General features: G+C 40.6%; 2 protein-coding genes across 5 annotated transcripts in view; both read left to right on the top strand.

The window, feature by feature from the left end:
* The first annotated feature begins 220 nt into the window (after positions 1-220).
* LOC135114976 (aminopeptidase N-like) lies at positions 221-1,648 on the top strand. Its single transcript, XM_064031311.1, has 3 exons — positions 221-609; positions 802-1,138; positions 1,387-1,648. Exons 1-3 carry the CDS (start codon positions 526-528, stop codon positions 1,560-1,562), a joined length of 597 nt encoding a protein of 198 aa, XP_063887381.1. The 5' UTR covers positions 221-525; the 3' UTR covers positions 1,563-1,648.
* Positions 1,649-5,687: 4,039 nt separating this feature from the next.
* LOC135114974 (aminopeptidase N-like) overlaps positions 5,688-24,249 on the top strand; it is a 53,431-nt gene continuing 34,869 nt past the window's right edge. Inside the window, exons 1-2 of one of the 4 annotated variants that reach the window (XM_064031310.1) lie at positions 5,688-5,725; positions 7,023-7,200. In XM_064031310.1, the coding sequence (XP_063887380.1) occupies positions 7,156-7,200 (45 nt within the window). In that variant the 5' untranslated portion in view covers positions 5,688-5,725; positions 7,023-7,155. Of the gene's footprint in view, positions 5,726-6,313; positions 7,201-16,096; positions 18,061-24,249 lie in introns of those variants that run through there. The other 3 variants (XM_064031309.1, XR_010275734.1, XM_064031308.1) reach the window with 3 other exon arrangements.

The following is a 24,249-nucleotide window of genomic DNA, read 5'->3' as shown; positions in this document are numbered from 1 at the left end:
CTGTAATATGGTGACCAGAAACGCACAGCATAGTCTAGATGAGGTCACCCTTGAAGTTTTAGCAAGTTATCCATCAACTTCATCCAGTGGATGAGATGAAACTTATATCACGAAACAAAGAGTTGTGTTACCATAACGTGAATACTTGTGTTCTTGTTACGATCGCACATATTTCCACAGATATAAGTTTGCAGATGGCGTAAAAGCCATGCGACCTAGGATAGCCCGTTCAAATGCAATGAATATAATTATTTTGATATCCCAGTTCATTCTTTCTTTGTCTTTCCATCTCTATATTATGGAGCATATGCTAACTTGTTTAAAACTCTATTACAATTCCTAAGTACCAAGCATGAGAGAGGAAAACATAATGTGATTTATTTAACGTCAATTTATTCTTCCTTTCCCTTCCCATCACAACAAAGAGCATATGCCAATGCAGAGCAGGATAATCTGTGGGACTTGCTGACACAAGCTGCTCATCAGGACTTCACACTTACCAAGTACATCACCGTCAAGATTGCCATGGAAACATGGACACTACAGATGGGCTATCCTGTGATCAAAGTCATCAGAAGTGCCGATGGAACGTCGGCCACAGTCACACAGGTAGTCACATGAAATGATCAAGGGACGAATGAGTCTCCATTTTATAATCATAACTTATCCCATGACGGTCCGTAAAAATCTGTCTCAAACACACACACATACATCAACCAATTCAGTAATTATAGTTGATTTATAATCGTAGTAACTCAAAATTCATGTAAATAAAACTGAAATTACTGTTTGTTTCACCAGGAGCGGTTCCTGTTGAGGAAAGACGCCAAGTCCACTGACGCTCAAGTCTACAGGTGGTGGGTGCCACTCTCCTACACCACACAGGCCACTGCTGACTTCAGCAAGACAGCACCCTCCAGGTGGCTCTCAAAGACTGACTCTAAGATCACGATCCGGTCCCTCCCAGATAGCAGGCAGTGGGTGATATTCAATGTACAGGAGACTGGCTACTACAGAGTCAACTACGACGACAACAACTGGGAGCTGCTGATCAAGCAGCTCAAAGCCGATCACACCAAGATCCACGTCAACAACCGCGCGCAGCTCATAGATGACGCACTCAACTTGGCACGAGCGGGTACTTTTGTTGCTTTATTTCTGGTCACAATGTTGCTCAGCCACCAACTCTCCAGTACATACTTATTTTCTCTAGAAGACATTTGTATGAATGGATATCCTATTGAGTTTGTTACTCTTAATGCCCGTGTACATTTTCTGATGAAGAGTCTATATTTGCAGTAAATCACATTTAATTTATGAAATTTTTCCGTCACAAATACTCTTCGTTGTAATACAAGAATCATAACAACATTATTTTCTTTTCAGGTCAGTTATCATATTCCTTGTCAATGAACCTGATTGCATACCTAAAGAAGGAAACCTCATACGTACCATGGGCTACTGCTCTGGACAACTTGGCGTACATTCATAAACTTTTCTCCCATAATGGAGCTTATGGAGCTCTGAAGGTGAATGGAGCACTATTTCACTGCATTATTTGAAAATCAGATTCGAAGTCAAACACGAATAATTCATGAGTTCAGAATTCACATCATACACCATCTCAGCATGGTCACAGCAAACATTCTCTTTCACTACATTAACTAGCCCATTACCCTCAGAATTTCTTACTCCGTCTGCTTGAGCCGCTGTACAAGTCTGTTGGGTTTCAAGACTCTCTAACTGACCCTCATCTTTGATCAGCACAAAAGAGTAAAGATGCTCAGTTGGGCCTGCAAGCTGGGTCATGAAGACTGTGTGACCCAGTCTGTCAACCTCTTCGGTCAGTGGATGATGAACCCAATGAACAAAAGGTGAAGGCACATTGAAAGGAGGAGTGAAATAATCTTTAAAGCATTCTGTAAACACAGTCATGAACTTTTCCTTCCTTCCTTTGTAGGACCAATGAAATAAGTCATAGTCACGAAATACTAAACAGAATCCTTAGAATCACAATTTTCAGCATCATCTCCCCAAACCTGAGGGATGTGGTGTACTGCACTGCCATAACTGCTGGTAAGGACAAGGAATGGGAGTTCGCATGGAATCAGTACCTCAACTCAAATGTTGGCTCTGAAACGAGCAGACTGCTCTCGGCTTTGGGGTGCTCCAGGGAGAAGTGGATTCTGTCAAGGTGAGATGATGATATTCCACCACAGGACATCAGGTCCATGTAGAAAAGTATGATGCATTAAGCAACAACAAAGCCTGTTTCCAACCATTGTGCACTTGTTTGATTTTCGTAAATAGTGTTCTCCGGTGAGTTTGGTGCGTTCTACTTGAATGATGCCCAAGGTCATTTAAGCAGGATAATAGCTAATATTTTGTGAGCTTTCCATTCCTACACTTCTCTGAATGAGCGAGAAGGCTGTCAGCGAGCACCATAAGATGTACCACGTCAAAATTCTCCGGTCATGAAGTTCTGCTTGAAGGTTGGGCACCGTTAAGCACTCGTGGCCGTCTCCGATCCTTATTTTTTTTTTACCTTCAAACTAAATAATACAAATAAGTGGCTCACCAGGTACCTTGAAATGGCGTTCACCAAAGACACTGACATAAGGAAGCAAGATGCAGTCATGGTGTTCTATTCTGTGGCCTCGAACACTGTGGGACAAGACCTGGCTTGGACCTTCTTAAGAGATCAGTGGCATGATATTATTGATTAGTAAGTACATCACAATGTTTCATAACTCTACACTATACACGGCACATGAGACAATTCTAGTACGGGTCCTCAAGCCACATGGTTGTCTCTTATCAAGTTCATAATAATTACCAAAATTTCCTTTAGAGTTATAAATATAAAAACATGTAAAGACAAAAGGTGACATTTTCAGTCACTATATCAAAATCATACTTTCTACCTTAAGACTGTATTTTCAGTATGGGAAAAGGCTTCTCCGGTCTCCATTATCTGATAACATCAGGAACTAATGGCATGAACAAGGAACAGCATCTTGATGAGGTAAAAAAAATACAGACCTCATTCACTGAGAAGCAGTCTGAAGGATTAGCTCATAAATCTTTTGATTCGATACAATTTGCATCCTTGCCCTTACTCTTGAATTTTAACAGAATTCTCCATGTAGCACCCTTTCACTATATTCATCTGTGTTGTATATCTTTCACATAACTCCTTCGATAGCGCCAGTTTTTTTTTTTTTTTTTTTCGCAGTGAAGCGCGTACATGTAAGTGACTTATTTTCTCTAACTCAATGTTCACCATCAGCTTTCGCGATCATCTTCCTTCTCTGACCAGCCTGGTGAACAATTCTTCAATTTGGCTATCCTCCAAGACCTAGAGAAACCTATCCATATTCTTGACGTATTTATCTTCCAATACAAGTACACGTACGTACTTTTCTTTTTTTTTTTCTTCTTTTTTACGGTAACATTGAATGTTTTATTTCAGTCCTGCTTGAGCATTCTACGTTGAACGGTGCCAGTTTTATCAGTTACTCTGACCTTATTGGCGGGAAAATATGATAGACAGACAGACAGATAAATCAAGCACTTTTATTAATAATATACTTTATATCGGCTGGACAAAAAATGTACAGGAAAAGCCTTTAATGAATGGAAATTCAGTGGATTTTATGTTCATCTAAAGCTCCAGCAGCTGGCGGATATGGGTTACTCATCAAAGCTCAGGAATCATTAATTAAGTGTGTGTGTGTGTGTGTGTGTGTGTGTGTGTGTGTGTGTGTGTGTGTGTGTGTGTGTGTGTGATCCGATATATAATCAACAATGCCAGGCAAGAATCATGACAGTACCCAACTTTACTGAAAATGAATTTGTCATATTATTAAAAGTTTGCTGGTTAATCAACTAGATTTTTTTTTCCTAACATAACGGTATAAATTTGCAAAGCAAGTTGTCTTGTCAACAGTCATCTCGACCATAAAATTTAATGCCTATCTTAATAATACTTAAAGACAGTGTATCTTAAATTACTGCTGATGGTCATGCAGTACAGTTTTACTTTCTGTGGTATGATGTAAAGAGTGCCAACAAACACTCAACCAGTACTTAAATTAGAGATAATAATAAGAAAAAAAAAAAAAAGCAAACTTATGTTGTGGCCCTTGAGAGACGCACTTTGTCTTCTCTCGTGCTTTGTTCATATGTTAATTTTTAGGGAAGGATTTCCTGCCTTTAGTCTTTCTTTTTCCAGTGCCTTGTAATGTATACAGGAAAGAAGTGAAATAAATGTAATTTTAAGAATTGACACGCTGAAAGGCCCAAACAACAGGCAAGCAAACTAGAACATCATTTATTTTCAATCGTGTGTCAGAAGCTAATCTGTTGTCACACCGGATCGTGATATTTTATGGTGGCTTAAAAATCACGTAATGTTACCAACTCTTAAAATATACTTATAGTGCTGAACCAACACACAGTTGCCATTTCATGTTGGTTGCTCTCTCTCTCTCTCTCTCTCTCTCTCTCTCTCTCTCTCTCTCTCTCTCTCTCTCTCTCTCTCTCTCTCTCTCTCTCTCTCTCTCTCTAAAATAGCACTTAAGTTCAGTACATGCTTTTCGACGCCATCACCACATGGTCACTATGCACTCGTATCGATTTTAAAGAATGAAAGTAACACTATTAATGATAACTAGAACTGGTAGCAGTCACAGGCTCACAGCCTATATACTTTTTAACAAAATGCTAAACACTCGACAGCAGAAGGCTGAAGTACATGCAAGTTATCGAACCAAGGCCACATAATCGAATAATCTGATTTTTTTTTTTTTCTTTTACTTCCTAACATCCTTCCAAAGTTGACGATGAACGACTCCCCAAAGCATGAGACTCGTTTTACATCGATAAGTCGAATTTGGTGGTTTCAACCAGTAATGAGCTCCGTAGTTTAAACTCTAAACTATCTTGTTCTGGTGAATTTTAATGTATTGGTCACATTTAAATACATCGAAAAAAAATCTAGTTTTCTTTCTCGGACACCTCCGGTTTACCGAAGTTGAGCTAACTGCAATGTTTCAGTCTTGGTTATGTAACAATGAAGAACATTTCGGAACCGAATCAAACCAAACGTTATAATCTTCTAGGGAGAAGTCTCGTGCCTACTGAATCCAAAAAAAAATCCGCTTTCCTGCCAGGTGCTTAAGTTTCTTGGGGGGGCGGGTAGATACGAGCAAAGCGATTAGATAGTTTTTAATGAAATCAAGCACATGGTGTAGAGTATTCTGAGCTAAAATTGCATTACTGTTGAAAGCACCAAATATACCAATACATTTACCTTAGTTCAGACAAGCACCTTTTTTTATGAATATTTTGTAAAAAATAAATAAATACATAAATAAATCCATAATGATGATGATAATGATAAACAAACAAACAAACAAACAAATAAATAAATAAATAAATAAATAGTAATAGCCGAATTGAGAGTGTAACCGTTTTCCCAACCTAGTGGTAGGATATCACCAGGTGAACAAACCGGTATGAAAAGAGAAAAAGAGAGAGAGAGAGAGAGAGAGAGAGAGAGAGAGAGAGAGAGAGAGAGAGAGAGAGAGAGAGAGAGAGAGAGACCGGTATGTGTGTGTGTGTGTGTGTGTGTTTTGCGCCTTAACTCAGACAGGCAACACTGCCTTCAACTCACACTGCGACTGGACGGCTGAGAGTCAACACACGGGAGCGAGTTCCTCCTGTACATCGCATCCCCTCCCTGCCCTATTCACGCAAGGCATTCTTTCAGAGTAGAAAACGCGAGGCATTGTTCAGTGTTGTGTGGCACCCAACAGACGGGAAAGAGTTTGTTTCTCAGTAGCCTCAAAGATTACACACACACACACACACACACACACACATATATATATATATATATATATATATATATATATATATATATATATATATATATATATATATATATATATATATATATATATATATATATATATATATATATATATATATATATATATATATATATATATGTATATATATATACACCAGATAGGGTTCCCCCTGTAAGTCATAGTACTTCGAGAATGTCCTCCACTCTCCTGATATATATATATATATATATATATATATATATATATATATATATATATATATATATATATATATATATATATATATATATATATATATATATATATATATATATATATATACACAGCGGCGTGAGAAAAATCACTATAATATACCATATGGCAGCACTCGAGTTCTCCCACGTTTCTCTGATTGACAGAAACTGTCAGTTTTAATTACGTCTGGCCGGACCTCTGGAGAAATGTGTGCTTTCTTATCAAATGTCTTTGCCCTTATACCACCGTAGTTTACACATGAATATTTACACGTAAAAATTTTTCGTGATGTCTGTGACATGCACAGGTGAGGCTAATATAGAATGATTAGGTGCTACAAATTTACGCCCAGAACTTTGGAAATATGTCAGCAAACTGGCATAAGTCAAGTTACAATATGCATACGTATGCAAGTGTCCGTCTGTATGGAAGTGTTCCTCGTGCTCCACACCCTCTGTTATCTTTCCTCAAACTCGTGTATGAAAGGCTCTATGGGGCTGATATCCCAACCAGAGCAAGCACGACCATCAATTGTAGTGTATAAAAAGGAATGACTTACGCTGTCCCAGGCAATATTTCAGTGAGAAATGTTCCCTATTTACTAATTTATTGGTCAAAGTAGGTTGGCCCTTCATCTCCGAGACGACGATGCTGATGCTCACTCTGAAAATCTTAATAAACTATCGTGTTTTTTTTTTTTCGTTTTTTTTTATTTGATGACACAGTGATTGTGGTAATGTATATCAGTAAAATAAGGTCTCCTACAATTTTGGCTGGAAGGAAAACATAGACTTACCGGAGGTTTCAAATATTCCATAAATAATATATTATAAGACTACTGATGATGCGTTATATACACTCATAATGACAATTGATGGTGGTGCTTCCTTTGGTTGGGATATCATTTCCTAGAGAGTACTGGAGGGTCTGTGCACCAGTCGGGTCTGTGCGCTAAGTCCAGCGTTAAGTCCCATAACACATAAACAGCGAGTGGAAATGACAGGTTGAAGTTCAAATTTTCCTGCCGGTACCCTTCCACTGCTCTATGCGCGCCAGAGAGAATGAGGCATTGTCTTCCACCATAACTGAGGTAGGTAGAGTTCCGCTGTTTCGATAGCACACATGAATGTCAGTGTTAGTCACTGCCACCTATTTTGATACAAAACTAACATAGCTTGTCAATGAATTCATTGTTATAATGCATGACTGTCAAATGGTTGAGGATAAACATGTTTTAGTCTCAACAAATAAGGGATTGCATGGCATAGCGCGTAAACCTGCCACAAACGCCCCTAATATGTAGCGCGCCAACCAGGGTAGGGCATTACTAGGCTAGTGTGCTTACTTTATTTTTGTCTTCTTTTTCTAGACTGTCTGCATTTTCTGTACGTTTTATGTTATTGTGGAAAGCATAAACGATTTGTTTTTAAACTATCTGCATTTTCAGTATGTTTTATGTTATTGTGGAAAGCATAAACAAGTTGTTATACACAAGCAGTTTTGACCTGAAAAGCAGAAAATGACAGGAAAGGGTAATAATTTTAAGAAAAAAAAGGAAGAAGAGGAAGTACTATATCCGAGCATGCATGTCAAATTGCATTCTTACTCTGTGCCTTTTCAATAGTCTTTGCTGAAATGGCATCAACCCAACGCTATACGCAGGAGCAAGTAGAGAGAGCTGTGGAGCTGGAGAGGTCCAAACAGATGTCTCTGAATGGCGCCTCCAAAGATTTTGGGATCCCTACGCCACTCTTGGGAACAAGGTTAGGGGCAGAAGACCTATGCAAGCTGCTTCTAAAACAGTGCTATCGAAGGAGGAGAAGCTGGTAGACTGGCTAGTTGAGGTGTCTCAACGAAGTTTTGGACGGACCAAAGACGATCTCAAGGACATGGTGCAAGTGGCTTTGCCTTGCTCTCTGAGTTTTGTAGTTTATTTTCTCTTGCCTGTGTGCTGAAATACCCTGAAGATGGTGATGAGTGCATGTGGTTCATGCGGGGAGAGTGTGGCGAACAGGCAAAGGGCTGTGGCATGCGAGAGATGCATGGCCTGGTTCCATGTAGCCTGTGTGGGCACGAGGGAGGTCAACATGAAGGCGCTGGTATTCAAACTTCTGGTGTTATAACGCAGGGAATGCCTGAGCAAGAGCCTCAATGAGTGGAGGAGCCAGGATGAGGAAAAAGAAGAGAGAGTGGAGCAGAGCACCCAGACAGAAAACCTGATGAAAGAGGCAGAAGCACAGAAGATGAGGACTGAAGAGAGAAAAGACCAGCAAGAAGTGATGGAAGTGGCTAGAACAGACAGACGCCCAAGAAGAGAATGGTAATCAAGAAAGCCCCAGTATGTGTCATTGGAGACAGCATGGTAAGAAAGACTCCCGACTTCATGAGAAGGGAAATTGAGTGCACCAGCATGTGAGGTGCTAATCCAAGAGGAAAGTCAAGGAAGAAGTGCAAGAAATGGAAGAAAGAAGCCTGCTAGTGATTCTAGGAGGAGGCAACAACTTAGTAGAGGCAGGTGCTGAAGAAACAATAAAGGAAGTGATAGAAGCAGTGAAGGCAGCAGAAGAAAAGAAGATGTGTGTGTGGCTGTGGTGGGGGGTCCTGTGGCACCCATGGGAAGGAGTGCAGTATGAGGTCAGAAGAGAAACAAACCGCAAGATATGCATGGAACTCATGAAGGTCAAGATGGAATGGATGGCAGAGAAGAAGGGCAATGTGAGCTTCCTAGACATGGATGGGATCCTCAACCAGGACAAATTCTACGGGAGAGACGGGGTCCACCTCAACCACAATGGGAATGAGAAGCTAGGATGTCAACTGGCTGAGTGGATGAGGGCGAGGCAGGTGAGTTGTGTGGACAAGGCATGATGAGGAGGACCCACTAATGTCAGCGAACATGGAAGAGAAGAAACTAACCAGGCGAGTAAATGTGTGAAGACTGGCTGTATGAATGTGAGAGGATGGGGTGTGGGCACGTTTGAGGATGTATGCAAGGAGCTCAGCGAGTGGAGGTTCAACTTAGTCGGGCTCACTGAGACTTATCTGAGAGATGATGTATGAATGGAGGATTGTGAGTATGTTATGATTGGAAAGGGATGCAAGACACAGGAAACACTGGGAGGAGGCGTAGCCGTACTCTATAAGAAAGAAAGGGGACTGAAAGTAGAGGAGATTGATGTTGGAGAGTGTACAAGTAGTGAGGATGTGCTTGCAGTCAGAGTGGAATGCATGGATGGTCGTGACAGACCAGAGAATGTGGTACTGGTGGTAGCGTACATGACTGTCATGGGTGAAAGAGCAGATAGGGAGAATAGGAGGAAGTAGGACATACTTAAGAAAGTAAATAAAGTGTGCATTGTGTGACAGCTGGTGGCATGCGGAATGTGTGAGTGGGATGGATTTGAGTGGGAAGTCTCAGAAAGACACTGAGGCAATTGATGTTGAGTTTTTTTTTTTTTTGTGATAAATGTAAAAGGTTGTTTTGCTACTGTTTAATAAAACTTTGCATGGAGTATTTTCAACATTTTCGTTTTGAATTCTGTTGGAAATTTATTTGTTTTATGATTTTCAACAGTAACTCGCAGTTTCTCTCACTCTGTTTGTCAATACATTATGTGTAAAAATAAAAAGCTAGTTTGCAATCTTTATTTTTATTTATTTTATCTTTTTACTTTTACTCCTTCACAGGCAAGAGGAATTACTAACTTCTTAATGACAACGATTTTGATAGCTTGCGGATAAAAATAATGAACTTAAGACAACTAACGCGATAGCCCGATATGCCATAGCGCACTGACCTACTGGTGCAATGCCCTCCTCCACCTAATGCGTAAACCCAACTAGTAGGCACACTGAGCCGTCCTAACCTTCCCTCACTTACAGTACTCCATGTGGAGAAACTGCAGCCATAGAGGGTAGCACGTGACCCGCCATCATAGCAGATACAATTTTACACTACTGGTGAAATTTTCGTAGTCGTATTCTAGAGTCTGGAAGTTTCGTAGCTGATATTGTCTGCTTAGGATAGCGCAAACTGCCGCCTCTACTCTAGACCCTTTCATGCATGATACACTTCCACACAGACGGACACTTTTGCACATGACAGTGGAGCTGACTGTAGTGGCGCCCTTGGCAAATCTCAACTCCCCCCCACACACACGCACACACACAGAAAAAAAAAATATATATATAATAGTCGAAATAGTTATTTCATTATTTATTGTGATAATCAAAATTACACCAGCACACATTGTTACTTACTGTAACGGTACAGTAATGTAACAGTGGTAGGGTTAACACTGTGATGTAATTTTTAAGGGTTGCTCTAAGCTGCCCATATAGCGATGCCGTCTTGGGTATCTATAACATGTCGCCCGTAGCAAAATCCGCTCCTGGCTCTAAGGAGTGTGATAAATACAGACCTTTTTTTTTTTTTTACCAATTTAGCATCCTCTGAGGACGTACTTATCCCACGTGCCAAGGAGTGAGGAAAGCAGAGATCTAAGTCATTTTCTGCTATTGATTTAATTAAAATTAGCATGAATCATGTCTCACAAGAGGGAGGATTTTAACTCGTTCCGGGCCTGTATGCACATTATTTGTGAATGGTGAATACTTTTGTCTCCCAGTCTTCTATACACATCCATGACAATCTCACATTTAATCAGTTAAGGCTGTAGATGTTTCCTTTATTTCAGTTGTTATATTTATCTATAAATGTTAAGCAGCCAAAAATTTATTTGTAAACTGTAAACACGTATGTGTTGCTCTGTTTGTTATTCACAAGTTTTTGATGTCATTTCAGTGTGAAGTAGCTGGTGTTCTCAAGAACTGCTTCTTGCGATGTTCTTGGTGAACTACCTTCCTGATCTCATATTGGGATCTTTGAACTATGTTCGGATCTACGTAACTTTGTGAAGCTGCATTTTCCACACTTGTTGTCGGGAACAAATAGATAAATAGGCTGAACACTGAAAGGGACTCACGTTGTGCACTCTGGTATGTATTCAATCACGCATTCAAGATCTAGTAATTGAGCCTTGTCAAGTATCTCACCAGTATTTAATTTATACTCCCTTAAAATCTTAAAAACACTTTTTTTTTCCTGTAAAATCTGGGAGGAAATTTCATTAATTTAAGCGGAGGGTGAGGGGCGTGGAGGGAAGGACAATTTCTTAAAGGGAGCGTGGACCGCATGGTATCAAAAAAGGTTAAGAACCACTAATCAAGACAGTCTGTTAGAAGGGGGAATACATGAGATGCAAAACTTTGGACTCCACTCAGTTTAGGAGGGCAGTGTAAGTTGAATCTCGCTATAAGTGTAAGCAGTACTCCATACATGGATAAATAAAGCATCTGTATAAAATAAGCAATCGGGAGGAGGAAAAGTGTTAGCAAAGGCAACACAGAACATGGAAGCTGTTTTGGCAAGAGAAGACTAGTGAGATTTCCAGATGAGATTTTTGGAGAATTATAGTACAAGTTTGTTTGCAGAAACAAGAGGGAGATAGTTAGGGAGACAGTTGAGTATTCCCTAAAAAGAGGGCATAGTTGTTTAGAGGTTGTGTTGAGTGGATAGATGAAGTGATTGAGTTTTTGAGGCAATGAACAATATCAATATAAGGTTTGGCCTGCCTGATTCTGAAGTAATAGAAAAATCAGAAGTCAGACATTCTGTGGCTTCTCTGCATGAACTGTTTAATTTCTATTTGGCTGGGGATCTGGCAAATGATGTTGAGGGAAAATATATATATATATATATATATATATATATATATATATATATATATATATATATATATATATATATATATATATATATATATATATATATATATATATATATATATATATATATATATATATATATATATATATATATATATGAACAATCTCTGTGGTGTTTGTACAACTCGTTAAACTCGGTTGTGGGTGTCATCTGTATATATGTTCAGGGTTTCATTGGTTCAGTGGTTTAGTTGTTGTTTCACTGTATTCGCTCAATATTGTGTGTAAGCTTTACGAAGTTTCGTCGAAGTTTTCCTCATAGTGCTGGACTAACACAGGAGACAGTTAACTCCAGCTGCTCCACCTGTACATAGCTTTGATTTATTGCTAAGTAAAGCCTTGGAAAGCGGTAGGATATACTTTACTTTTTTTTTTTTTATATATATATACCTCAATTTACTTAGCAATATACCAGCTGGAGACGGAGAGGCTATTATGACCTGAATGCTTCGAAGGCTCTGAGGACACTACTCCTGTGCAGTGGATGCACTGGTTCTGCACCTTCAACAACTTCATACAGGCAATCTTGCCGCCACCAGAAAAACTGAAGTTACTCGTCAACTACATCTCACCTGAGGCTTACTCCCACATCTCCGATTGCACGACATATGACGAAGCCATCCGACTTCTGAAGAGTGTGTACGTGAAACCAAAGAATATAATCTTCGCTACACATCAGTTAGCTACACTAAGACAACAGCCCTGTGAATCCATCAACGCCTTCATCCATGCCCTGAAGCTACTCTCTAAGGACTGCGAATTCAAGCAAATAATCGCTGACACTTATACTGAAGAAGCAGTTCGAGATGCATTTATCACTGGTACAGCCTCTCCCATCATACATCAACGACTATTGGAGAAAGATTTGCTGACCCTAAGTGAAGCCTTACAACTAGCTCGAAGCCTTGACACTGCTCAATGCAATGCTGAAGTGTACTCATTGCCATTAGCTCCTGGCTGCTGCATTCTCCAGCTCTGCTCCCGAAACCTCTGCTTCTATCTCCAAAGTTGGAATTTGCTACTTTTGCAGAGGCAAGCTACACATCCTGCTTGAACGTCTGTGTGTTGCAAGTGTGGCAAGACAGGACACTTCGTTAACATCTGCAGGTCAGGTTACAGGTGGAAATCAAGGACATCATCTACCTCAGCTGCTGCAGTATTCGCTCCTAATGAATCAACTACTCACAGTGCTGAGAACCCACCAGCTGACACTCCAGTACTGGCTTCTGTAGTTATACCCCGGTGTTCTATCATGCCTGTAAGTGTTAACAGATTCACAGTAAGTGCCCTTGTGGACAGTGGAAGTACCATCAGCTTTATCCACCCAAATTTGTAAAGAATTTAAACATCAAAGTATATCCTTCACAATCAGACGTCACCCTCATTGCTTCTCAAACTCTCACCTCCTTGGGTCACTACTTTGTAAATTTAACAGTGATTAACCATCTTTCCCCTCATTTCAAATTAGCTGTACTTCCACAGTTATATTCAAAGATCATCTTAGGTCAAGACTTTATGGAAAATCATCAGTCAGTGGAATTCACATTGAATGGCTTGTTACCTAAATTAACCATATGCAGTGTAGCCTGTATAACCCTTGATCCACCGTCGTTGTTCCCTAATCTCACCCATGATGTTAAGCTTATTTCTACACTGACAAGCAAGTTTTCAAAAAGTGATGAAAATTTTATTCATGAAGAGGTGCTCTCTTTAATACGAGATGGAATAATAAAAAACAGCCAGTCTCCATGGAGAGCTCAAGTCCTGATTACTAGTGACAAAAGACACAAACAACGTATGGTTGTAGACTACTCGAGAACCATAAACTGCTTCACGCAACTTGATGCTCACCCAATGCCTAGAATCCATGACTTGGTGCATAAGATGGCAAAGGATCGAATATTCAGTAAGACTGATCTTAAAAGTGCGTACCATCAAGTTCCCCTCAGGGAGTCTGAGAAACAGTACACTGCTTTTGAGGCTGATGGGTGGCTAATCCATTTCAATAGAATAGCTTTTGGCCTAACCAACTCTGTTGCTGGCTTTCAGAGAATAATGGATTCCATAACAGACTGTGAGCTGGAGGTGACATACGCTTACATTGATGATGTAATCATATGTGGGGAAGGAAAGGAGGACCATGACAGAAACCTACAGCACTTTCTCAAAGCAGTTTCCAAGTATACCCTTTCATTAAACACAGAAAAGAGTCAGTACAGTCAAAAGGAAATAATCTATCTTGGTTCCCTTCGCCTTGATCCTGATTGCCTTAAGCCCCTCATCGAACTACCTATACCTGTTAACCCCTTTTTTCTTAAACGAGCTCTAGGACTCTTCTCGTATTACTCAATTTGGATCAAGAACTATTCTAAACGTATTCAACCACTTCTGCATAATGTTTCTTTTCCTCTCAGTTCCAAGGCTGTTCAGTGCTTAGGAGCACTGAAGGATGACATCTGCAAGGCTTCCATAGCAGCTTTCAATGAGACTTTGCCACTACAAATAGAGACTGATTCTTCATCTGTCTCCATAGCTGCCACCCTTTCCCAGCTTGGTCGACCTGTAGCTTTCTTTTTTAGGACTTTGACCAGCTCCAAAAGATTACAGCCTGCTGTCAAAAGAAAGGCTACAGCAATCATAGAAGCCGTACAAAAGTGGAGACTATTCATTACTGGCCATAGATTCACTATAATTACAGACCAACAGGCTATTTCATTTATGTTTAGTTCCAATCACTCATCCAAAATTAAGAATGACAAAATACTGAGATGGCGCCTAGGCCTCTGTGAATACGAGTACTCATATGATATCAAGTAACGGCCTGGCTCTGAAAATGGCCCTTGTGACACCCTATCACATGTATGTTCAATGGTTACTAGCTCTAACTCAGTTTCGCTGAAAGAGATACATACGTCATTGTGTCATCCTGAAATTACTAGACTATATCATTTTGTGAAGATAAAGAATCTGGCTTTCTCTTTGGAGGACGTGAAGAAAGTTTGTTCTCAGTGCAGCATTTGTTCTGAATTAGAGACGTCGCAGTGAGCGTTTTGATACCAGATAGCGCCAGAATTTTTAATTCTCGCCGGAAAATAAATACTTTTTGGGGCAAGGTTTTACAAGCTTACAAAGGTGTATCGTTGCACAGTAATGCGTCTGAATTTTAAGTCAATTAATTTCGTGATAACTGACAGCACATGACATTGTTTGAGCCTCTATTCATAATTTCAGATGATATTCTTAAAAGAGCCTATAAGTGTATCAAGGCAGGCAATCTGTAATTTTCTACTGACCTCAATGGAAGTATACTAATATATACTTGCATTTTCATGTACTAAACAACAGGCAAATCCATTTAATGTAAAGAAAATATAATTTTGTATCAGAGACTTTATTTTTGCGGTACGATCACTATCCTCGGGTACTTGGGCAGCGAGCAAACCAAAACACAGGACCACGCTTACTCGACTATCCTGCACAATGGATACATCACCGCCACAATCATGGACTACAGCGGAATTAAGAAAATTCCTGAAAGAACGAGCTATACCCTATTCTGGATATAGTAAAGCAAAGTAATGGACTTTGTATCGGCAGAACTGAGAGGCTATTGTTTACACTTTACACTCCTTCCTAACGGCGCGAGGCGCTTTCTTTAACTGAAGAATCATGATCAAGATAAGTACGTCGTACGTCCGCCAGCGGTGCTGTTCTTTTTTTATTTCACTGATTACTTTCATATACAGGACGTGTCAGTTATATGTGATATTTTTCAACATTCCCAGATAAAATGCACAAGCCGAAATCAATATCCTTTTATTTTTACTGTTCATACTTACTTAAAAAAAAATCATTACCTATTTTTAGTTTTATCTTATAATTCAATTAACAAAGCCTTATCATACACCAGTAAGTATGAATATTAATATTAAGGGTTATGTTTTTAATTTTAGATACACTTGTGCAGCAATTCATGCTGTATTTTTCCTGCACATCGATTTCAAATTTAGCTGAGACACCCCTTTGCCCCAGGAAATCGGAGACAATTAAAAATGCTGGCGCTGATAGGTATCTACCAGCCTCACTGCGACGTCTCTAATTGAAGCCAAAGTTCTTCAGACCTCCAGATACTAACCTCATCAAAGCTATGCAACCATTTGATCACATTCCCATCAATTTCACAGGAACAAAAGCATCATGCACAAAGAATAAATATTTTCTTCTTATGGTTGACGAATACTCCAGGTTCCCTTTTGCTTCTCCATGTTCAAATATGTCAGCTAAAAATGTCATTTCCAGTCTTCAAAAATTGTTCTCCACTTTAGGTTGCCCCTCATTCTGTCCATTCCCTCATCTGTCCATTCCGACAGAGCAGCTCAGTTTGTATCACAAGAAGTCTTAGAATTTTTAAGGAGTCATGGCATTGTTATGACCCACTCAACTTCCTATCATCCTATTGGAAATGCACAGCATGAGAGAACAGTTGGTACTGTATGGAGGACTGTGCATCTCGCTTTAGGGTAACTCAGATATTCTGAATATCAGTGGGAACTAGCTTTAGTTTCAGTATTACACTCCATTCTATCACTCCTTTGTACTGCCACAAACCAAACTCCTCATGAAGGATTATTCTCATTCCCTAGGAAGTCTTTTAATGGACACTCTACCATCTTGGCTTACGACGCCTGGACCAATTCTACTGCAGAAATTTGTCCATACTTCTAAGACTGATTCACTGGTGGAAGAGGTAGGGCTTGAGAGTGCTACCCCTCACTACACTCATGTACGCTATCCTGATGGACGAAAAATCTACTGTCTCCACGACTTGTCTCCACTACTGTCAAGGACTTGGCTCCCACTCTGAGAGAACCAAACCAAGAAGAGGAAAACAGCAGAAGACCACAGGACTTCCCAACGCCTGAACAAACTACACCTTCTTCTGAGATTGCCACTGATAAAGACTCTGTGAAGACCTTTTCAGGTACAAACAATCCTTCACCAGACAACATGGAACCTTTAGGCATCAGAGACAGTAGTACACCTGCAGGTCTTCAGTCGTATGCTAAAAGAGTTAAACCACTGAGGCGTTCCACCAGGGTTAGCAAACCCCCTGATAGGTTTGGTTATCAAGAGTACTCTTGCTTGAGTTTTTTTTTTTTTTTTTAAGGGGGAAAATGTGGTGTTTGTACAACTCGTTAAACTCGGTAGTGAGTGTCATCTTTATATATGTTTGGGGTTTCATTGGTTCAGTGGTTTAGTTGTTGTTTCACTGTTTTCCCTCAATATTATGTGTAAGCTTTACGAAGCTTCATCGAAAGTTTTTCCTCATAGTGTTGGACCAGCACAGGAGACAGTTAACTCCAGCTGCTCCACCTGTACATAGCTTTGGTTTATTGCTAAGTAAAGCCTTGGAAAGAGGTTGGGTATACTTTACCCTTTTTTTTTTTTTCGATATACCTCAATCTCCTCTCAGGAGAAATTTCCACTCCGTTTTTTTATTTTTTTCCAACTCATTTAAATTTCTTTTCCTTCTCACTCATCTCCTCTATGGTTAACCATTCTGTGTTCAACAGTGTTAGTTTTATTCTTGAATTTGATTTCACTACTGTGAGCAAGCAAGAAATAAAAGTCCCGGGCTCTTATGAATCAAAAAGAATATGTGAATAACTCTCCACTCCCTTTTTTTGCTTAGTAAATTTTTTACCCTATGTCCTACCACTCAACAAGTTGCTTCTGGGGCTATCAACCACTCTGTGTGCTTGTTAGACAATGGTAGTTTTATCCTCAAATATGACTTTATTACAGAAAAAATGCAAGACAGAAAGGCCAAATAATCTTAATAATATATATCCTCATGAAACTACAGATGAAAATCAATTGACAAAGGAGAGAAAGAACCCAAGAAACAAGCAGAGGTTCTTACTATCCATGCCCAAGACTGCAAAAAGCAAGAGAGAACAGAGATAAAAAAAAAAAAAATCTGCTGCCTCTGTCCTAAAATATGAAGAAAATTTATTTGAGTAGAAGCATGGTGGTATTCCTGCACATCCTGTGCATGTGTTTACTCACATTCGTTGTTGACTGTTTAAAGCCCCAAGTCTCCAAAACTGCAAACAACCACCATACAATACAAGCACCATCAACTACAGAAACTGCTGTGTTGGTGAGGAATAGTGTGTGTGTGTGTGTGTGTGTGTGTGTGTGTGTGTGTGTGTGTGTGTGTGTGTGTGTGATTCACCTACGGTCATCTGCTGGTCACCCAGCCAGCCATTCCCCTACAGAAAGAGCTCAGAGCTCATAGTGACCAATCTTTGGGTAGGACTGAGACCACTTATACACCACACACCAGGACAGCGAGGTTACAACCGCTCAGGTTACATCACGTACCTACTTGCTGCTAGGTATCCTGTACCTACTTACTGCTAGGTGAACAGGGGATACACAATAAGAGGCTCAACCATTTGTCTTGCTGTTCCCTGTGTGTGTGTATTTACCTAGTTGTATTTACCTAGTCGTATTGTTCAGGCCACAAACCAAAGCTCCTTTTGTCCCATCTCCATAACCATATTTATCCAGTTTCTCTTTTAAACATGTGTACAATGTTTGCCACAACCACCTCTTCCTTCAAATCATTCCAGATTTTAATAGTTTGATATAGGAAGCTGTATTTCTTGATGTTGTTCAAACATCCACTCTTCTTTATTTTCTTCCCATGCCCCCTCGTCCATCTCTCTCCCTCCTCCATCTGTGGTACCAAGTCATTTCTGTCTATTCTTTCTATATTGTTTACTGATTTGTACATTCTTATCAGGTCTCCTCTTTCTCTTCTCTCTTGTAGTGTTGGTAATCTCATATCTTCAAGTCTTTCTCCATAGCTTCAGTTTTTCAATTTTAGTACCATCTTTATTGCTATCCTCTGTATTCTTCCCGGTTTCCGTATATCTTTTTTTTTTCTATAAGACCAAACTACTGTTGCATATTCCAATTTAGGATGTATCATGCTTGTTATAATTTTCTTCATTATTTCTTTATCTAAATAGTTAAATACCACCCTAATGTTTGTTAATAAGCTGTATGTAGATCCAAATATTCTACTTATGTGTCTTTCAAGTGATAGTATGTCCTGAATCATTACTCCCAAATCTTTTTCTTCATTACTTTTTATTATTATTTCTCCTCCCATTTTACAATTCCATGAAGGTCTCTTTTTACTTTTCCTATTTCCAACATGTGGCATTTTCTGGCACTAAATTTCAGTTTCCATCTTTGGCTCCATGCATGTATCCTGTCAATATCCTTTTTGTAATTCTTTGCAGTCATTTTCATCTTTATTATTTTCATCATTTTTGCATCATCAATGAAAAGGTTTATATAATCACTTAGATCCTGTCATATCATTCATATATATATATATATATATATATATATATATATATATATATATATATATATATATATATATATATATATATATATATATATATATATATATATATATATATATATATATATATATATATATATATATATATATAATAATTATATGAAACATAATAGGTGCCAACGTAGATCCTTATGGTATCCCACTTATCACTTTGCGCCAACTTGAATTTCACATCACGATATTTAACTGACGTCACGGCGGTTCCAATGAGATATCCTGCTACCTATCCATCATCAGTTTGCTGTCTACCTCCACGCAATCTATTTCAACTCTGCTCGCGCTCCACTTGGTGAGCCTTCTCTCCCTTTCAGTCCTATTTGGACTGTGGATGAAAGTGACTTCGATGTTCTACGGGTTTCTCTTATACTGCAATATGTTTTTATACAATGCAGTTTGGCGCAGAGGCTGGCTTCCTGCCGCCCTATCATGATAACATATAACGCCTGCCTGACCCCCTCTGTCTCCTTAGTGAGCAGTGTGATGTCTGGCCCGGGATCTGCTTACCACACACCCCGGCATTCTGGTTCCTCGTCGTCAGGTGGGGAAAAAGCATAGCAGTGGGGAATTGGATGGTTTAGTTTCGTCGGGGAAAAGGAGCCGGTCATCAATGGAGGTTTCTGCCCCTCGCCAGCCATGTGCTTCCCCGCCCTCACCTGTTGCCGGGCCCAGCCATGTTGCCACGTCGGCCGAGTTCCCGTCTGTGTCTAGGGAGAATGCAGCTATGGACCGACTCTCTACCCTCCTTTCTAGCCTTACTGATAGACTGGACAAAGTTCCTGCGCAACCTGGGGAGTCGCCGGTTACTGGTACCGACTTCAGCAGGTTTAATGCTGTCTCTTCCTCTGAGGAAGAGGAGGGACAGATTCAGGCCAGTCAGCCAGACCCTCTTGATGACTTACACCAGCTTGCCCCTGATGAGACGGTGGACAAGGACTTCATGAAGGCATTGCAAGATTTCTATGGTGAGGAGAAGGGTGAGCCTCTGTCGGCTCGCTTGGCCACCATCCTCAACTCCAGCCTTCGTCGTCATCCACAGGCAGATAATGTGAAGTCAACCTGTGCGTCGATCAAGCTACCGAGTAGCGTCCCGAACCTGTCGGTGCCTGTGACCAATCCTGCCATAACTAAGGCCATGAGTTTGCATGGGAGGCTTGTAGACAGTAAGCTCTTCCAGATTAACGGCCTGCTGTCTAAGTCCTTAATCCCTATTGCAGTTTGTGTAAATGACATTGGGGAAAAGAAAGGTAAGAGTTTGCACTGCTACTTAGATGGACATAACTGTTGTCTGCGTCTTCTCACTTCAGTAGTAAATTATATTAATCAACTGAGAAAAGATATTGCCCGGATCCATGTGTGGGATTCGGCTATGGTAGATTTACGTAAATGGGAGTGTGAAGTGGGACAAGATGAATTGTTCCCCTTCAATGTGGCTAAAAAATGTGAGGAGATCCACAGGGCAGGGCGGCTGGGTCGGCCGGCATTTCGCCCTTGTAAGGTACCTGGCAGGATGTGAGATTGAGACTGAGAGGTGTTACCACTCATCTTCCCTAATTGCTTTTTTGCTACAGTGGACTTTAAGGATGCATATTTCTCCATTTATGTTCAGCCTGAGGATAGGAAGTGGCTCCAGTTTCTGTGGAAGGGCCGTCCTTTTAGATTTACTTGCCTCCCTCAAGGGTTATCATCTGTTCCTCACACTTTTACTAAGTTAATGAAGCCTGTTCTTTCCCACTTACGGTCCCTTGGAATAGTTGTTTCATGTTATTTAGATGACTGTCTTTTTATTGCCCCTTCTCCAGATATTTTGCAGGCTCAGGTAGGCTATGCCTTACATTTCTTGGATTCTCTGGGTCTCACTATTAATGTGCAGAAGTAAGTTTTGGAACCTACAAAGACAGTTATTTTCCTTGGCGTGGTTCTTGACTCGGTTACCATGACTGTCACTTTGTCATCCTCCAGGAAGGAGCACATCAGAGAACAAGGCTTACTCCTCCTCAAAGATGATGTAACTTTACTTGACTTGTCTTCTTTTATTGGTTTAGCGGTGGCTGCTGGCCCTGCAGTGGAGCTAGCTCCTCTCCGTTACAGGTACCTGGAAATCCTACGTAATAGGTCTTTCTCAGTCTTGTGGAAATTACCATTCCCATATCTCTTTGGATACTCATGCCCGGACTTTAGTTACTTGGTGGGTAACTAATGTCGATTCTCAGGTGAGGTCGATTCACCCTTCTCCCCCAGACTGTGAGCTGTTCACGGATGCCTGCCTGACTGGTTGGGGTGCTTCGATGGGGGCTGTTAAAACTGGAGGTCACTGGGCCCATGTCGAGCTGGATCACATTAATTCTCTGGAGTTGTAAGGTATTCTCTTGGGCTTACAGTCCCTATGTAAGGATCGGACAGGCTCTCATATCCGGCTCTGCTCCGACAATGCCACAGCTGTTGCCTGTATTAATTGTTGTGGTAGCGTGAGCCCTACACTTCAGGCGCTTACTGAGCAGATTTTTGAATGGGCAGCGTCTCGGGGTATTTCCTTGTCTGCAGCGCATATGCAGGGTGTCTCCAATGTGAAAGCTGACATGGAACCTAGAGTCAGCAAAATGGATAGTGAATGGATGCTACAGCCATTAATTTTTAGGAAGCTTTGTCAGCAATTTTATACTGCTGAGATAGATCTTTTTGCCACCCGCATTAATGCTCAATTACCTGCTTTTGTCTCTTGGAAGCCTGACCCATCTGCTATGGACATTAATGCCTTCACCCTGGACTGGGGTGGTAAAAGTTTATATGCTTTTCCACCTTTCAGTGTGATCTCCAGGGCTCTGCGAAAACTGCAGGACAACAGTGCGACAGTTTTGATGATTCTCCCTCTATGGCCGACACAAGTGTGGTTCCCGACGGCCCTTCAGTTATTGGTAGCCACACCAGTTTTACTACCACGCTGCCCTCTTGTTCTCCCTCAGCAGCCAACTCTCACACCCCCGAGCTCACAAGATGGTCTTGACAGCGATGCTGCTCTCCGGACAGCCTTCACATGTCGCGGCATTTCATCAGAAGTTGCCCAATTTTTCCTTCACTCATGGAGAGCCAGCACTAAGGCACAGTATAGGCCACAAATGGTTGCTATTTTGTCTCGGCAGGATGACTGATCCTTTTCACCCTCCTATAGGTGTCCTTTTAGATTATATTTTATCAGAATTTAACCGGGAACCAGGCCGTGGGTACAGCACTATGAACACCATCCAGTCTGCCATCTCTGCCATTGCCACAATTGCTGACCGACCTGCGGGCCAGCATCCTTTGGTTTCTCGGTTTATGAAGGCAGTTTTCTACAGCGACCATCTTTTTCTCGTACACATGTGACTTGGGACCTTCAACTGGTTTTAGATTATATCTGTAGTCTTGGCTCCACTGAGGCTTTGTCACTCCTTCACTTATCCAGAAAATTGGTCATTCTTATGCTCTTGTTGTCAGGCCAGCGTGGCCAAACCTTGCATTTGCTAGATATTCGCAACTTAAGTCTCTGAGTCTCAGGCTGTGTTTGGGATTGGTGATCTCTTGAAAACTTCTCGTCCAGGGGTCCATCTCTCAGGGTTAGTATTTGAAGCATATCCACATGACAGTCGATTGTGTATTGTGTACACTATAAAACATTATCTTCATAGAACTAGGCCCATCCAAGGCGAGCTTACTGGCTTTTTCTTGACTACACGTCCCCCAGTACAGTTGGCTTCTCGGGACACTTTGTGTCGTTGGGTGAGAGATGTGATGGGAGCAGCTGGCATTGACCTTACGGTGTTTTCTCCCCATTCTACTAGGTCAGCATCATCCAGCAAGGCGGCCCTAGTATTGCCTTTGTCAACGATTATCTCCACTATTGGTTGGGCGAGGGAGTCTAGATTTACACGTCACTACCACAAGCCTCTCACTCAACATGGACAGTTTGCGAGGGCCGTTTTACTCTAGGGTGTCTAGCTTAATTCCAGGCTTGGGGTGACTTATGGGGATCCTTGGGCTCCCTTTTGGTTTAGGGATGAATTACCTATAATGGTGGAACTGTTCCACTATTATAGTTTATTGAATTATTGGGCTTCTTTCCTTTCCCCTATGGGTCTTTTTGGTACTATTAAATATAAAATTTTGTGTTTGTAATTTCAACATATGTTGTGCTTTATGGGTGTGTTTCTTTTGTATTGCATATTATGGATATCCTCTGACATAAACTATTATGCTTCACCGGATTATAGTCCTTGTCTTATGTATTGTGTTTGTCTGCTGCCATACAGTGTTGTCTGTTGCTGTTGTGCTTTGTCTGTTGTGACTTACTGTTGGGATTTTCAAATACAGTTTGCTTTCCTATTCTTATTGTGCATTTTGTCTCCATAGTTCCATTTCTAGCCCTTTCTACTCTCTGAGTGCTCTTTTTAGGTTTGAGGAACCTCTCTAAAGCTCTCATTGGAACCGCCGTGACATCAGTTAAATATCGTGACGTGAAATTGTAAGATTAAACGAGTACTTACCAAGTATGAAGTTTGATCACAATTTCACGAACATTTAACGACATCACGGTGGTATACAATGCCCTCCTTCCCAGCCCTTTCTGGTCATGATCACTTTGGGGTCTCAGCCCCTGCAGTTCTTTCTGGCTGCTTCCTCAAACCTACTCTCTCAATGGACTGACGATGGACAGGTAGCAGGACATCTCATTGTATACCACCATGACGTCATTAAATGTTCGTGAAATTGCAATCAAACTTCATACTTGGTAAGTACTCATTTAATCTTACATTTAGTGTCTCAAATTACTGTTCTCATTTCCCTCCCTTCTAAATAATCATTCATCCATCTCAACGTGGCTCCCTTTAGTCCTTCTTCGTTCTCTAACTTCCACATAAGACTTTTGTGGGAAAC

Source organism: Scylla paramamosain, chromosome 28, assembly GCF_035594125.1.
Source record: "Scylla paramamosain isolate STU-SP2022 chromosome 28, ASM3559412v1, whole genome shotgun sequence".
NCBI classification, from domain to species: Eukaryota; Metazoa; Arthropoda; class Malacostraca; order Decapoda; family Portunidae; genus Scylla; species Scylla paramamosain.
Note: the sequence above shows the minus strand (reverse complement) of the source record. Positions and strands in the feature narration are given on the sequence as shown.

Bases quoted from the DNA above. Each gene is read 5' to 3' on its own strand.
- LOC135114976 (XM_064031311.1), top strand. From the start codon at position 526: ATGGAAACATGGACACTACAGATGGGCTATCCTGTGATCAAAGTCATC. The intron at 610-801 runs GTAGTCACATGA...TTGTTTCACCAG, and splicing joins CGTCGGCCACAGTCACACAG to GAGCGGTTCCTGTTGAGGAA. The intron at 1,139-1,386 runs GTACTTTTGTTG...TTTTCTTTTCAG, and splicing joins ACTCAACTTGGCACGAGCGG to GTCAGTTATCATATTCCTTG.